Here is a 17,383-nt window from a genome sequence, read left to right as displayed (position 1 = left end):
GCTGTTGGATTACAGGCATTGATGGGGTTGGATGGAAAAGTATTTTATGTTCTGACAGTTCTTGGGAGAAAATGACTCTTCGTAGTGTTCTGTCCTCCAGTGGGGAATCGGAGCTAACGAAAAATGGCAAATTATGGTGTTTGCCCGGATTCAAGGACTAAACTGCTGTTTTGATTCACTAATTTTCGAAAAAAAAGACTTTTTGATTGTTCTTTGTCATGAAGGGCATTTTACAAAACATTTTCTCCATTCTTGACTTCTCCGTATGTTGCTGTGTGAAAAAGGAACATTAAATAATACTTCTGTGATTAACATTTTCCTAAAAATGATATAAAGGAAAGACGTGATAAATAAGAAGTGATAGACATTGATATAGATCTACCTATAAATGATATGGTAAACACGCAATTAAGATGGTGATCATGATCCGAGTAAATGATCTAATAATAATTGGAATATCATTCCTTTACACATAACCCTCATAGGTATGGTACCAAAAAAAGGTCGAAGCCGAAAATGAAATGTTGAAAGTATTCCATCCCACAATTATTTAAGAATACGATTTACACTCACTAACTCCACAGATTCGCCTTTAGGACGTCAATGAAAATATGTATTTAATCGACAAATAAGATTTAGAAATTTGAGATATTTACTTTAATTATTATCCTTGATCCACAAGCTTTGATCTAATTTAATGGTTTCATTCAAGTAAATTGTTAAGATAAAAAAAACTATCGACCATTGGTCCCGTCGTTCAAACACGATTAAACAGGATTACGGGCGTAAATACACGACGTCACACTATTCGTGTGGGGGATGCTGAAAACAATAGTTCATCCCTGAGAAATAGGTTTACTGTTCGAAGTATATCCGCGATCAACCTCAACAGTATGGATATCGATAAATGTGAATATTTCATCAGAGAATTGCGATGGCGGCCTCCTGCGTTCATTAAGTATTACTATTCTTATCATTATTATCAGCACTGAAAAGTGAAGTTTATGCTCACATCGTCATTTTGTATTCATTATGATTACGATTGCATAGTTTATATGACATGGATTATTTTGTATATTGCATATAATTGTGGCATATTTGATATTGCATTATATATTTGGAAAACAAACAGTGTCCTTTGTTTGAACACACTCAACAACCAACCGCACTGAATTTTCAAGGAAACGATGAGTGTATGAGTGTATATCATATCTACAAGAAATTATTGAACACACATGCAATTTGGATGGTGGCGTAGTCTCTTGTCAAGGCCCTGTCGGCTGCTTTCCGAGCGGACATGGCGAAAAGGGAGAGAGCGAAGCAGAGCGCCGCGATACAGGGCTTCTTGACATCTGAACCGTACTTCACCAACTTTCTTTTGTTTTTCATTGCTTTTACCAATATACCGACCAAACGCTGGTCGGTGAAAATCATCCAATGAGAGTGCGGGCTGCTATGACGTCATATTGAATATTCATGAGCTAATCTTGAATGGCGACCCGTGGATTCTTGGCGAAGAGTGACGACGAAATATTAAAAAGCATTGAATATGCCTCTAAAATCATGAAAATTGATTGATTTAAGGATTTGCATGTCGATTAAATTAAATCTGCACTGATCGAAAAGACGAGATGTTTTTGTAAATCTACCCACAGGATATGGAAAAAAATTAATGTTTCATGCGATTTCACCGGGATTCCACCTCACCCCACTATGCGTCGATTATCGATCTCCGCTGTGCAGTGAGGGAAGAGTGTGTGAGAGTTGCTTCCCCGTGACTCGAGTCTCGGTCCAGCGGCTGACAGGGTGGTGATGGGTCTGTTACGGCCAGTACTAGTAGTAGTAGCAGTTGTACGACTACTTGTAGCATTTTGCTGGTTATATCCCCTTTAGTGTCCTGCAATCAAATGAATCCCCTGCAGAATAGTGGACTACTATAGTATTCCGAACCCCAGACGAAACAGCTTTGACATTTCATTGGTTTACTAGGTGTGATATCATGACTCATGTATATTCATTAGGAAGACGTTCCTCATGAATAAATATAATTCAGCTCAGATGTCAAGAGGCCCTGGCTCGCGCCAGGCATAATTCGCTTCGTGGATTAGGAAATCCCTACCTTCGCTTGCGAAGCAGCCGCCAGGGCCTCGACAAGAGGCTAATGGTGGTGTTGCTGACTGTCCATTGTTGCATAGTTGGCCAGATAAATCGCAACTCATTGTAAGATATGGGGGTTTGATAACATATTCATGCAATGTACCTACCTATGACAGATATGGTGAACGTGCAAGTGGCGCTATTCCCTGAGGCGTCTTCGGCTGTGTAAGAAAGAGGGGTTAATCCGATGGGAAACGAGTCAGGATTCGTCCAGGTGTGTTCCTCGTTGAAAGTCAATGTAACATTATTTGAATTATCAGTTGCATTTGGTGTATCCCAAAACACTTTAGCACGAATCTTTCGGTTATCCGTGGGTACAGTCATGGATGGCGGGCAACCAGTTATAACCGGTTCCTCAGTGTCTAGAGGAAAATGATAATGTGCTGATTATTATCCAAACATTGACTATCACATGCATAATGGTCCTAATGATTATTTCCCAAGACAAGGTGAAGATGATTATAATGATAATAATTACAGCAGCAACACAGTCCAACCAGCATAATAACAATAACAACTAGAAATATCATACCTTATTCAATTATGTAAACAAAATAATTCGATTTACATACATATTCTTTGGCGCACATTACACGACCCGAAACGGCTTACTGACGGTTGGTGTATTATCACTTGGTCTGCTCTTCAGATGGGCTACCAACATTTTCGCTAAACCCACTTAGTCCAATTCTCAAAAATAGAGAAAAGTAAATAAAAATGGAAAATGGTGAAAAGAAACAGGCGACATCGAAAAAACTTATTTTTCTACTTTATACAAAACTGCAATTTCTTTCAAATATTTTGTTAGGTATTACATTCATAATCTTACATGTATGTATCGTGCGCCGAATCCATTTTAAGGAGGAGGAGGCGAAGAAGTAGAAAAAAAGAGACTGAGCGGATAAGATAAATGACTAATAACAAATATTCAAAACAAAATTTCATGTTCTAATGGCTTTGTAACTGATCGATTCCCCAAACTGCCTAAACATTTAATTCCGTCAAGTTCAATTATCTCCCGTAATGGTGCATAACAATGATTATAAAAGGGGCATAAACATTTTTACAAGATCCGCATCCATCCAATCAATTATATTATATTTTCGTTCTTTTCTTCATATTATTCTGACAAAGCATCCGCCATTCTGAGCTGTAGTCCCCAACTAATTGTTCACCTAACACTGCCCAATATTTAGAATCTGTAAATGTGCATGCGGTGATGTAATGAATATGAATACGATATATTTATCAGCATCATAGATCGATATATGCAATTACATTTAATTAGAATAATTCATTCGATGAGCGACTGTCTCGTCATGGGTATCACGGAGAGGTTTTGTGCCCGCCATCAGCCCTACCCCGGCTTTACCCCTCCGGATCCTTGCAACAAGCATTAACTGATGCATGGTGTATTCACTTATCCATAACCATATTTGTTCATTTAAGATCAAATGAATCATAATGAATGATTTTATATTAGACGAAATGGACATTTGACCAAATGTAAATTATATGACAATTAGACGAAATTGAAATAAGACCAATTGACGAGTAGCCCAACTGGTCGATAGACGATTTGGATATTAGACCAAAAAGTGGAAATTTGAACAACCGGTCATTAGACCATACAAAAATTAGACAAAATGAAATTAGACCGAGTGGAAATTGGCCGAAGTGAAAAAAATAGACCAACTGGAATTAGTCTAAATGGTTTTAGCCCAACTGTTCATCAGACGCATTGGATATTAGAACAAGTGGAAATAAGACGAATTGGATATTAGACGAAATGGTTGTAGACGAAATGGGGTTAGACTATGTGAAGTTGGACGAAGTGATATGTAGACCGAATGGTATCAGACCATTCGATGATTCATGACCCCCGATACTACCCGATTCATTTTAATAACATATGATTTGAAGTAAAATTATTTCATTTGAATGTTGGCATAAGTAGCGAGGGAAATCATTTATATAATAGTCTTAAAAGTGTTAGAGGATCACATTCTTCAATTATTTTGTTTCTTCCAACCATGCATTTTTCAAACAATGGTATACAAATCAAATGATATAGTACCTATGACATGTATTTCAAAAAAGCATGGGACGGCTTCCTGGCCTGCAGCATCTGTTGCGTTGTACTGTACGGTATATATCCCTATATTGAATTCCATGTTGTTTCCGGTATCGGACATCGATCCGTTAGGGTACAAACTGAATTCGCTATCATTTCGGTTTATGATGGGTACAACAGAAATCGGTTCAGGTGAGTTGTCCGATACCAGAGGTTCGTGCCAAGTGACGCGTGCAGTAGCTTTGCCTGGAGCAGTAATGACGGTTAAACTCAATGGACAGTAATCAAACACTGGAGGCTCGTCATCTACATGAATTGAAAAGGAGATATATTGAAAAAAGGTGAACAATCCGTTAATAATTTTCTTTTGATTTCATATCCATAGGCGGATCCAGGGGGCTGAGGGGCACGTCCCGCCTATCGGTGGAGCAAAAAAAGAAGAAAAAATGGGGGGGGGGGGGGGGGTGGGAGAGCTCCGGCCATTTACTGAATTACACACAATTTTCAACTACGAATTATGGCATCCTAAGGCCATTACCGGCCTACAAACTGCCAGTGACCGTGGCTGACAAAGTGCGCTCTAGGTGTCCAACCTCTTCGGATCCCTCTTATTCGGATTTTACAGCGTGGTATTGCCAACTTTTCCGACAAAATCTTGTCTACACTGGACAACATCAATACCGAACTTCAATCCTTTAATCGCCGCTTTACAGATGTGGGAAGTACAATTGAGGTTAATTCTTACTATCAAAATATCTGAGGTTGACCAGCTCGCATTGCCCCACTACAACACGAAATATCAAATTTAAAAGAGAAACTTCTCTTGCTGGAGATCAACAACCGAAAACCCAATTTGTTATTTACGGAATTGATGGTGAGCCTAATGAAGACATATTTTAACACACTGCTTAAAGTTGTCATCTTCCTTCGTCTTCACTCGGTAATAGCAAAAAGGGATCCAACGCATCAACGCACATCAATTACCCAGTGCCAGACGCAACCCACCCAGGACCCCAGACCCCGCGGCGCCACAGCCCGTTCCCGCGACCCGCTCCGATAATCGCTTAATTAATCAGGATGCCAGACAGAGACCTCATATTCTAACATCTTTCGAGAACCTCAGTAAGACGCCCAAAGGAAACGTCGCAACAGTTATCATGGTTACGAAAGCTACAGAAAAAAACACACAGCTGTTTACTATTTTTTATTGATTTTTTTACATCCTCGATTGTTTGCACCCCTTAAATGCTGAATTATTATAACTACTTTTGTCGAAAGCATCCTCCATTCCTGCACATTTTCTCTTTAAAAAGATACACTGTCTGATATCCCTAATTGTTCCGTTGCTTTTACATATCTAATGAATTCAAATTTGCTGCATTTTCTGTTTAAAGAATCATTGAAATTGAAAACGCAGGATTTCAAATTTTTATCATAGGTACAAAAATATTAATAGAGCGCCAGGTTCTAATTTTGATTTATTCTAAGAAAAAACAGAGCAATATCTCCATACAATATGTAGTGAAAAAAAATACTTTTATCATTGGTGAATCCCACCCTCAGTTGAAAATGACTCAAACGATTTCATGAAACTAATGTACTCAGTGGGCTTCCACTCTTTCATCAATAAATCCCCTAGAATTAACCAAAATTAATCAACTCAAATTGACAACAATTTTCTCCAACGTACATAATATAAACAACAGAATGACAGGAGGAATTCTATGCACAGAAGTTTCAGACCAAACACAGTCAAACACATCTACACGCATCCTCACGCACCCTCGCACACACACACACACACCCATACACACATGCACACACATATATATATAGCCAACTGTTTTACTAAACACATTTCACTTCATTTCATTTATTTTCATATTTCTCATTATCATCTGAATCACATAAAACATATTAACAATAGTGCAAAACTATTACATTATAAACAACTGAGAAGTATACAATATCATATTATAAGCTTTACTTTATTTTATAAGTCAAAGAAATAAGTAAATTACAAAATCATCTTTTGGAAGGAAAAATTTGGAAAATTATTTTAGGCATAGAATAGGGAAAATATATGTCTCCAAAGAAGTAAATATTTTTGCCTAGTTCTTTTTTCAGTTAGGCTAATGTCAATATGAAACAGTAACTTACCAAAGACAGTAACGAAGAAGTTACATTGTGCTGCCCTGCCGCCTTCATCGACAACCTCGTACGTGAGCGCAGTCATTCCGAGTTCAAAATCAGTATTGTTATCCTTCGGTCCATAGAACGTGAGGAAGGACACAGTCTCCGCGTCTGCATAGGAAGGCTCGGCCCACGAGACGCGGGCCGTCGCGAGACCGCTCTCCGTGGGGACATCCATATTGCTCGGGCAGGTGATCGAAGGAGCATGCGCATTAGCTGGCACCAAAAATAAAGCAAGAAAGAGAACAATATATGAGAAAGGTAAGTAATATCAATAAATTTAAAAATGAAAAAAATATTCGAAGTTTGTTATGATATAAACAGGAACGGTGCTATTTTTTTTTCAAGTAGAGAAAAAATGGAAGAAAGTAAAAAAAAGGAGAGGCAACGGAAGAAAAATACAAATGAGTATCACAAAAGAAGTTTGATATGTCTAAGTCTATACTTAGCCTGCTTTTTAATTCGGAACAAATGACGTCCCCTCGAAGTCTTCATCGCCCCCCCTCGCCCCAAGCCCCCGAAATAGTCTGGCGCCCCCCAAGTGAAACCGACATTTCTGTATACATATATTTTGTACTGAGAAGGAAGCAAGATGTGACGGAAGCACGACGTATCAAAGCGATGGTCCAGATTGAGAAATGTATAACTCAATAAATAGAGTAAAACTCACAAAGCAAAATGCTGAAAATTCGATCAAAATCGGATAACAAATAACGAAGTTATTGAATTTTAAAGATTTGCATTAGTCCTGTGAAACAGTTTTAGGCATGTCCTAATGAATATTCATTAGGTGGGCTGATGATGTCATATCCAACTTGTTCTTTTGTATTTCATTTTATGAAATTAGGTTTATTAAAACATTTCCTACCAATAACTAAAGCAATGGGATTGACAACCAAGTGCATAATTGGTTATTGATTGCCGCAACTTATTTCATCATAATGGAGACGCATCATAGAAGAAACATTCATGATTTCATGTAATAACAGATAATTATGAAAAGGGAAAATGGGGATGTGAGATCATCAGCCCACCTCATGAATATTCATGACGATGTGCATATAATTGTTTTAACTATTGCTTAATTTTAAAATCCAATAACTTCGCTATTTGTTATCTGATTCTGATGAAATTTTCTGCATTTTGCTCCGTAAATTTTACCCTATTTAGTTAGACATATTTTCAGCCGGGACCATCCCTTTAAACAAAATATTAGATGTAAAGCCAACTGCCCTTCACAACAAGGAAAAAAAGTCTTTGTTGAGAACTGCTGAATGAAAAAAAGGTTGTTTTATGGACAAACGACATATTGCAATGCTTCGTCGGCTTCATCGTTACGGCGAAAATGCTGATCTGGATCAGACCCCACCCTCGCAGGTGACCTTTGTCGTTTATCAGATATATTCAATACAATAGCTGTGTTCTTGATTCCGTCGTGCATCCCGGTGCAAAACCTCTCGAATATTTGAGGACGATAATTAATACGTATTCTTAATAAGGACATATACTCAGCGGACTTTACTTTTTCTCACATACCACGTGCTAGTGATATTGGATATTCTCCTCTGTTAGAATATCATATTTCGTGTAAATCAGTAAAAAATGTCCTAAACCTACTTAAAATGCAATATCAGTCGTCCAAAATCTAGTGCCTCATTTAAACGAATATTACAAAGAGGTATAGCGATTCTGGCAGTCTCGTCTGCATTGCGCGATTCAATGTAGCAGCAGTGCTGACTTTGAAAACGACTATAGAACAATCATTCTCCAAAAAAAAAAACATTCATACGAAGATAAAGTACTATGTTCACTGACACTAAATTACATTCAACATTGATCGTGTTACTAAAGTCTGTTCAAGACGATCAGTGATGTTTGATTTCCCTCATTATATATTAAAAATAATAACAGCAGTTCTTGTATAGCGCATATCACATGATGTCATAACATCCCTATGCGCTTCTAAAGGACTTGGATATCATTACCCTGGATTTAGCCCCGCAGCCTTTTACAGCGCGGTGGCATTTGAAGGAATAAATTCCTGCCAGGTACCATTCACCTCACCCGGGTTGAGTGCAGCACAATGTGGATGAATTTCTTGCAGAAGGAAATTACGATATGGCTGGGATTCGAACCCACGAACCTCTGTTTCAAAGTCAGAAGACTAGTTCACTGGGCCACAACGCTCCACACATGCATTCAATACATGTATTGCAGGAAACCGGCCGCCTTCGTAAAATCAAGTGTTTACACTACAGAGCGTACCTAATTTCCATGTTTAGTTTACATTTACAACGGCAATATCTTTCTCGTGTGTCACGCCACACCATTACAATAGAAATTTGGTGACGTAGATGATGTTATTAATGCATTAATTTCTGAGAAGGTTCGTGGCACGTGAGCGTAAGAATCAAAGCGAGGGAGACTTACATTGAAGCCGGACCCGAAACCGATCCGTGTGCCAAAACTCATGTTCGCCATCGGATGTTGCGAAGCCTGTCCTCTGCTCAATCAGGGATTTATCAGGGATGCTGATGATGGAGAGAGCGTAGTCTTTGAACTCTGTGTTGAATAGATCTTCGTGGACGAATACCAGATCCCCATACTTGGCAATGTTGAAGAGCAAAGGGTTTGAGCCGGGGGCGACGTACAAGATGGTTTTCCCCTTACCGTCGGGGCGGATGTGTCCTAGTTCCCCGAAGCCAGATGCGTAGAAAAGACGAACACCTGTAACAAAGTATACCTAAACCCTAGTCGCAGGGGCCATGGAAACAAGGGGGTTTCGCAATGGGTTGTCTTAAGCCACCCACTTATTTTTCCATTCCATACAAAACGTACAAATTATCGTCTGATTGTGATTTTTTTTTGCATGGTCAGCCCCTATCCAACTTTTGGTGCAGCCCCCACTTTCAAAACAGTTCCGCGGCCCCTGCATGCAGGCGCGGATCCATGGGGGGGGCCGAGGGGGCCTTGGCCCCCCCCCTTCGGCGAAAAAAAAAGAGAGAGGGAAAGAAAGAGAAAAAGAGGGGAAGAGGGGAAAAAAGAAGAAAAAGAAGAAAGGAAGAAAAAAAAAGAGAGGAAAAGGGGGAAAGAAAAAAGAAAAAGAGAGAGAGGAGAGGGGGAAAAGAAGAGGGGGGAGAGAGAGGAAGAGGGGGAAGGAAGAAGAGGGGGAAAAGAGAGAGGAAAGGGGGAAAGAAAGAGAAGGAAAAAGAGAGGGAAAGGAAAAGGAGAAAAAAAAAGAGAGGGGAAGAGGGGAAAGGAAGAGAAGAAAAGGAGAGAGAGGAAAAAGAGGAAAGAAAAGGAGGAAGAGAAGAAAAGAAAGGGGGAGGGAGAGGGAGGAAAGAAGAGAAGAAAAAAAAGAGGGGAAAGAAAAGAAGAAGGGAAAGAAAAAAAGAGAAAAAGAGGGGAAAGAAAGAGGAAGAGGGGGAAGGAAGAGAAGAAAAAGGGAGGGGGAGGGAAAAGAAAAAAAAGAGGAAGAGGGGGAAGAGAGAGGAAAAAGAAAAAAAGGAAAGAGAGGAAGAGGGAAGAAAGAAGAGGAAAAAAGAGAGAGAAGGGGGAAGAAAAGGGGAAAGGAAGAGAAGAAAAGGGAGGGGGAGAGAGGGGAAAAAGAGGAAGAGGGGAAAGAAAAGGAGAGAGGGGAAGAGGGAGGAAAGAAAAAAAAAAGAGAGGGGAAAGAAAAGAAGAAAAAGAAGAGGGGAAAGAAAAGAAGAAAAAAGGAGAAAAGAAGAGGGGAAAGAAAGAGAAAAAAGAGGAAGAGGGGAAAGGAAGAGAAGAAAAGGGAGGGGAGGGGGAGAAAAAAAAGAGGAAGAGGGTGAAAAGAGAGAGGAAAAGGGGAAAAAGAGGAAGAGGGAAGAAAGGAGAGAAGAAAAAAGAAAGAGAGAAAGGGGGAAAGAAGAGAAGAAAAGGGGAGACGAAGAGGGAAATGACGAGAAGAAAAAAAAGAGGAAGAGGAGGAAAGAAAATGATGTTCGAACCAAAAGGGCGCTGAAATGATGTTCGAACTGGGGGCAGAATTGATGTTTGAACGGGGGGGGGGGGCGAATTAATGTTCGACGTAGGGGCGCCAAATTGATGTTGGAACTGGGGGGGTCAAAGTGATACTCGAGCTAGGGGGGGGGGGCGAAATGGTATTCGAACTAGGGGCGCCAAATTGATGTTGGACCTACATGTAGGGGCGCCGAATCGATATTCGAACTAGGAGGGCGCCGAAATGATGTTCGAAAGGATGCCAAAATCATGTTCGAACTGGGGGCCGAATTGATGTTCGAACGGGGGGGGGGCCGAATTGATGATCGACCTACATGTAGGGGCGCCAAATTAATATTCAACTAGGGGCGCCAAATTGATGTTGGACCTACATGTAGGGGCGCCGAATTGATATTCGAACTAGGAGGGCGCCGAAATGATGTTCGAAGTGGGGGCGCCAAATTGATACTCGAACTAGGGAGGGGGGCCGAATCGATGTTCGAAGTAGGGGGCGCCAAATTGATACTCAAACTAGGGGGGCGAAATGATATTCGAACTAGGGAAGGCAAATTGAGTTCGAAGGAATGCCAAAATGATGTTCGAACTGGGGGCCGAATTGATGTTCGGAGGGCGGGGGGGGGGGGGGCAAATTGATGATCGACCTACATGTAGGGGCGCCGAACTGATATTCGAACTAGGAGGGCGCCGAAATGATGTTCGAAGTGGGGGCGCCAAATTGATACTTGAACTAGGGAGGGGGCCGAATCGATGTTCGAGGTAGGGGGCGCCAAATTGATACTCAAACTAGGGGGCGCCGAATTGATGTTCTAACTAGGGGGGCGCAAAATTAATACTCGAGCTAGGGGGGCGAAATGATATTCGAAGGGGGGGGGGCCAAATTAATGATCGACCTACATGTAGGGGCGCCGAACTGATATTCGAACTAGGAGGGCGCCAAAATGATGTTCGAAGTGGGGGCGCCAAATTGATACTCGATCTGGGGAGGGGGGCCGAATCGATGTTCGAGCTAGGGGGGCGCCTATGATACTCAAACTAGGGGGGCGCCGAATTAATGTTCAAACTAGGGGGGCGCAAAATTGATACTCGAGCTAGGGGGATGATATTCGAACTAGGGAAGGCAAATTGAATTCGAAGGGATGCCAAAATGATGTTCGAACTAGGGGCCGAAGTTATGTTCGAACGGGGGGGCGAATTGATGACCGACCTACATGTAGGGGCGCCAAATTGATGTTGGACCTAGATGTAGGGGCCCCGACTTGATATTCGAACTAGGAGGGCGCCGAAATGATGTTCGAACTGGGGGCCGAATTGATGTTCGAACGGCGGGGGGGGGGCCGAATCGATGTTCGAGGTAGGGGGCGCCAAATTGATACTCAAACTAGGGGGGCGAAATGATATTCGAACTAGGGAAGGCAAATTGAGTTCGAAGGAATGCCAAAATGAACGGGGGGGGGGGGCAAATTGATGATCGACCTACATGTAGGGGCGCCGAACTGATATTCGAACTAGGAGGGCGCCGAAATGATGTTCGAAGTGGGGGCGCCAAATTGATACTTGAACTAGGGAGGGGGCCGAATCGATGTTCGAGGTAGGGGGCGCCAAATTGATACTCAAACTAGGGGGGGGGGGGGCGCCGAATTGATGTTCTAACTAGGGGGGCGCAAAATTAATACTCGAGCTAGGGGGGCGAAATGATATTCGAAGGGGGGGGGGGGCCAAATTAATGATCGAACTAGGGGGGCGCAAAATTGATACTCGAGCTAGGGGGGATGATATTCGAACTAGGGAAGGCAAATTGAGTTCGAAGGGATGCCAAAATGATGTTCGAAGGGGGGGGGGCAAATTGATGATCGACCTACATTTGTACATGTAGGGGCGCCGAACTGATATTCGAACTGGTGCCTTGTTGTTGGCTCATTGTTCCATATATTGAAAGTTTGAAATGCCTTGGCCCTGAGGTTTTTAGGCATGGTCTTGGGGATTGATGCCTTGGTCTTGGGTATTAAAGCCTTGGCCTTGGAGGTTTGAGCCTTGACTACAACACTGATGGACATATTGATAGATATTATTTACAGAAATTTTGAAGTTTACTTGCAAGCACTAAGAAATAAATGTTCAGAATTGAACCCCGAAGGGTTGATGCAAAATCAGCACCCTATGGGTTAAAAAATTGAACCCCTGATTTGGGGTTCAAAAATTGAACCCTGCGGTTGGGGTTCATTTTTGCACCCTGCGGGTTCAAAATTGCACCCCTAGGGGTTCAATTTGAAATTTAGGGGTGCAGTTTTGAACCCGCAGGGTGCAAAAATGAACCCCAACCGCAGGGTTCAAATTTTAATCCCCAAATCAGGGGTTCAATTTTTGAACCCATTGGGTGCTGATTTTGCAAGAACCTTTCGGAGTTCAATTTTGAACCTTTATTTTTTAGTGTGCAATATGTAAAAGAATAAATGATACTTTCATTGTAATGGTGAAAGTTTCGGATGCGTTTTTTATTTTTTGACGAATCGTCAAATACTCAAATAACTGAAATAACTCTATGGTTTATATCGTTCCTATATTTTTTGTTTCATGTAGTAATGCGTATATACAGTTGATGATACGACACCTTTTCTTTTCTAACCTACAGTGGGAAATCACGTTTTATTTTTTTAAACGAATTCCACTGAAAATATTACGTGGATTTACTCAGGCCTAAACTGCATTGCTATCATTTACATTTATTGTTACATCTTGAAATAGTTGATGTATACAAGATACATGGGACCTTGGAATTCATGTTTCACTAGTATTGTATGAAAGAGAGAGATAAGAACTTATCGTCCAAAATGATGCGAACTTAAGAGCATTGTTTTCATATTTATAAAGACACTGACAATAAAGTATATTTTTACAGTAATTCATCTTTAGTATCTTATATTCTTTTTATATACACCGTTTACACGCATTTTGTTTCTTTTGAAAATCTATTTGGAGTATATAAAATTTGAGCAAGATTATAAGATGCATAACCTTTTGATACTTTATATGATTGTTGCAAGAGCGGAAGAGCCAATGTTTGCTGATTAGGATTGACAAGACAACTCACTGTTTTGAATGGAATTCAAGCAAATAACAAAAGATTATATAATATATCCAAACACTTACAGATCAAAGTAGGCAGTGCACTCCCAATTAGTAAATGCTGAGTGCTGACTACTGAATCTACCTCACCTTTATAATAAAAGACATGTAAATTTATATCTTTTTCAAGAATATCTTACCCAAAATAAAATATTAATTTTCTTTCATGCAGAATATACAATTTAGTTATTGCACAACCAGTTTTCATACGCGGCGATACAGGGGCGTCATCCCCGTAAGATTTTTCAACCCCTGAAGCAAAAAGCAGAAAAGAAAAAAATAATGGGAGTACCCACAAGAACGAAGAATGCCTACAATGCAAGAGAGGTTTCTGTGAGAAGTAACTGAACTAGACATTACCTATTCGGTAATGGGAGTCAATATTTCGGAACGATTATTACTTGACTTGAAATTAGGGCCCCCTAAGAAATCCTGGATCCGCGCCTGGATCCCGCTTACATAATTCTAGCAGGGCCTACTCTGATGAGAAGTTAAACGAATTGAAAGCATCAAATGGTTAAAATAGAAATCGCTCGAGTTTCCCGCTCGCATCGATTATTTGTTAAAGTGATATTACATTTATTCATGAACACATCATTATAAAACCATTATTCAATTGCATCTTCTTCATGCATAGGCGGATCCAGGTGGGGACCCGAGGGGCCCGGACCCCCTATTGGTAGAGCAAAAAAAGGGGGGGAGAAAGAAAAAAGAAAAGGAGGAAGACGAATGAATAAAATAAGATGAGAGGAAGACTTGGAAAAAATATTTTATGTCACTATATAAAATTTTCGCTCGCGCTTCGCGCTCGCATTGCCTGTTAAGTGATCAAAATATCTTGTTCAACACGGAGCTTGAATATCAAGTTTGGAAGTCAGTATACAAAACATATTTCTCCTTGGAAATCGAACTTTCATTAATTTTTGTGATTTACATATTGATTTTTAAAACGTGCTCTGTAAAAATGTTAGTTTTATGGTCTGAATATTAACATTTTCCAATTGCGCTGCGCGTTCGCGAATTTGATTTATCAGGTACCTATTATTTTCATTATATTATATCCCTTTTCAGGTCTGATTGTCAAAACGCATCAGCTAGCGCTGCTATGCTTGCATTTTTGATTGGCAGGTTATGTATGTCTCAATATTGATTGTATAACAAACTACTTAAAATCCCCTTTTCATGACAGTTTATCAAAAATTTCTGCTTGCGCTTTGCGCTCGCATTATTAATGTAGGAAGATCCCCTCTTACTCATCTTTTTCATGATTTAGGAAACATGAATAGAGTGTCCCGTTCTAGGTCTAAATCTAGAATTTTTCCTCTCGCACTTCGCGCTCGCATCAATTGATTTGATTTGATTTATTGTTTTCTTCTGCATCCATAACATTCGTATAATACATTTTTCACAACATAAAAAACATAATATGTTAGCACTTTTGGCATGAATCATAAATAATGAGTACTAAAAAAATAATTCCAGGCAAAAATGATTAACTATATGATATTCACAATTTGCAGGAGGATTGTCATCATAAGCAGATTGCTTGAAAAAATGACAATCCCAAACTTATACTAATTGAATTAATACATTTATAAAGCAGAATTGGCATATATTTTCAAATACGAAACATGAATTCATGCAATGTTAAAGTATGAAGATGAATATGATAAAGCTAAGGGTGACGGTGATATGATGATGATGTTGATGATGATTATGATGATGATGATGATGGCCATGGAGATGATGGTGGTCATGATGAAGATATTGGTAATGACTAAATCGAAGGAGGAATAAATTCACGATAAAAAGGATATGACACAAAAATTTTACTTCAAATATTCTGATAATAACATAGATTTAACGTTTGCCTTAAATGAGTGAAGAGACGAAGATTGTTTTACAGACTCTGCTGGTAGAGAGTTACACAAATCTGGACCTTGGTGTCTTATGGATTTCTGCGCAATAAGCAGTTTGGGGTTGATTAAATGGAAATTTGAAGTTTCGGGTAGGGTATGAATGAATAGATGTATTCAGAAAATAAAAATTGTGGAATGAAGGTAGGTGGGAGCATGTTATTTACGTACTTAAACATAAGTAGTAAACTTTGAAGTGTATTTATGTCAAATACTGCATTAGAGTCTTTAGTTTATGGAATAATGGATTTGTGTGTGATAAATATTGGGAATCAGTACAGATTCGAATTGCTTTTTCTGTAATTAAGTAAATTGTATTAAAGTTTTCCATTCTTTATGTAAAAATGTCAAAAAATTTCAGCTCGCGCTTCGCGCTCGCATTGTTTAATTGATGAAATACGTAATGTCTTCATGTCTAAATGCAAGCAGTCCTTAAAAGGCACTTTTCGATCAGTTCAAAACGTATACAAACATTTTCTGCTCGCGCTTTGCACTCGCATTACTCATCTTTTTCATGATTTAGGAAACATGAATAGAGTGTCCCGTTCTAGGTCTAAAACTAGAAATTTTCCGCTCGCACTTCGCGCTCGCATCAATTGTTTAGTTATACTGTATAGCTATCCTGTTCATTATTACAAAAACTGATTATTAATTTTTCCATTCTTTATGTAGAAATGTCAAAAATTTTCAGCTCGCGCTTCGCACTCGCATTATTTGATTAATGAAATATGTAATGTCTTCATGTCTAAATGCAAGCAGTCCTTAAAAGGCACTTTTCGATCAGTTCAAAACGTATACAAACATTTTCTGCTCGCGCTTTGCACTCGCATTACTCATCTTTTTCATGATTTAGGAAACATGAATAGAGTGTCCCGTTCTAGGTCTAAAACTACAATTTTTCCGCTCGCACTTCGCGCTCGCATCAATTGTTTAGTTATACTGTATAGCTATCCTGTTCATGATTACAAAAACTGATTAAAGTTTTCCATTCTTTATGTAGAAATGTCAAAAATTTTCAGCTCGCGCTTCGCGCTCGCATTATTTGATTAATGAAATATGTAATGTCTTCATGTCTAAATGCAAGCAGTCCTTAAAAGGCACTTTTCGATCAGTTCAAAACGTATACAAACATTTTCTGCTCGCGCTTTGCACTCGCATTACTCATCTTTTTCATGATTTAGGAAACATGAATAGAGTGTCCCATTCTAGGTCTAAAACTACAATTTTTCCGCTCGCACTTCGCGCTCGCATCAATTGTTTAGTTATACTGTATAGCTATCCTGTTCATGATTACAAAAACTGATTATTAATTTTTCCATTCTTTATGTAGAAATGTCAAAAATTTTCAGCTCGCGCTTCGCGCTCGCATTATTTGATTAATGAAATATGTAATGTCTTCATGTCTAAATGCAAGCAGCCCTTAAAAGGCACTTTTCGATCAGTTCAAAACGTAAACAAACATTTTCTGCTCGCGCTTTGCGCTCGCATTACTCATCTTTTTCATGATTTAGGAAACATGAATAGAGTGTCCCGTTCTAGGTCTAAATCTAGAATTTTTCCGCTCGCACTTCGCGCTCGCATCAATTGTTTAGTTATACTGTATAGCTATCCTGTTCATGATTACAAAAACTGATTAAAGTTTTCCATTCTTTATGTAGAAATGTCAAAAATTTTCAGCTCGCGCTTCGCACTCGCATTATTTGATTAATGAAATATGTAATGTCTTCATGTCTAAATGCAAGCAGTCCTTAAAAGGCACTTTTCGATCAGTTCAAAACGTATACAAACATTTTCTGCTCGCGCTTTGCACTCGCATTACTCATCTTTTTCATGATTTAGGAAACATGAATAGAGTGTCCCGTTCTAGGTCTAAAACTACAATTTTTCCGCTCGCACTTCGCGCTCGCATCAATTGTTTAGTTATACTGTATAG

The 17,383-nt window shown here is 39.5% G+C and overlaps 2 protein-coding genes across 2 annotated transcripts in view; both read right to left on the bottom strand.

The window, feature by feature from the left end:
- Positions 1-6,492, bottom strand: part of LOC121429394 (hyalin-like) — a 42,163-nt gene extending 35,671 nt beyond the window's left edge. The window contains exons 1-3 of the mRNA XM_041626374.1: positions 6,392-6,492; positions 4,235-4,537; positions 2,265-2,519 (exon numbers count right to left, since the gene is read on the bottom strand). Coding sequence (XP_041482308.1) covers positions 2,265-2,519; positions 4,235-4,537; positions 6,392-6,467 — 634 coding nt within the window. The 5' untranslated portion in view covers positions 6,468-6,492. The remainder of the gene's footprint in view (positions 1-2,264; positions 2,520-4,234; positions 4,538-6,391) is intronic.
- Positions 6,493-8,834: 2,342 nt separating this feature from the next.
- Positions 8,835-17,383, bottom strand: part of LOC121430288 — a 39,296-nt gene continuing 30,747 nt past the window's right edge. The window contains exon 5 of the mRNA XM_041627566.1: positions 8,835-9,151. Coding sequence (XP_041483500.1) covers positions 8,835-9,151 — 317 coding nt within the window. The remainder of the gene's footprint in view (positions 9,152-17,383) is intronic.

Source organism: Lytechinus variegatus, chromosome 16 (genome assembly GCF_018143015.1).
Source record: "Lytechinus variegatus isolate NC3 chromosome 16, Lvar_3.0, whole genome shotgun sequence".
Lineage (NCBI taxonomy): Eukaryota > Metazoa > Echinodermata > Echinoidea > Temnopleuroida > Toxopneustidae > Lytechinus > Lytechinus variegatus.
This window is presented reverse-complemented; position numbering and strand designations above follow the sequence as displayed.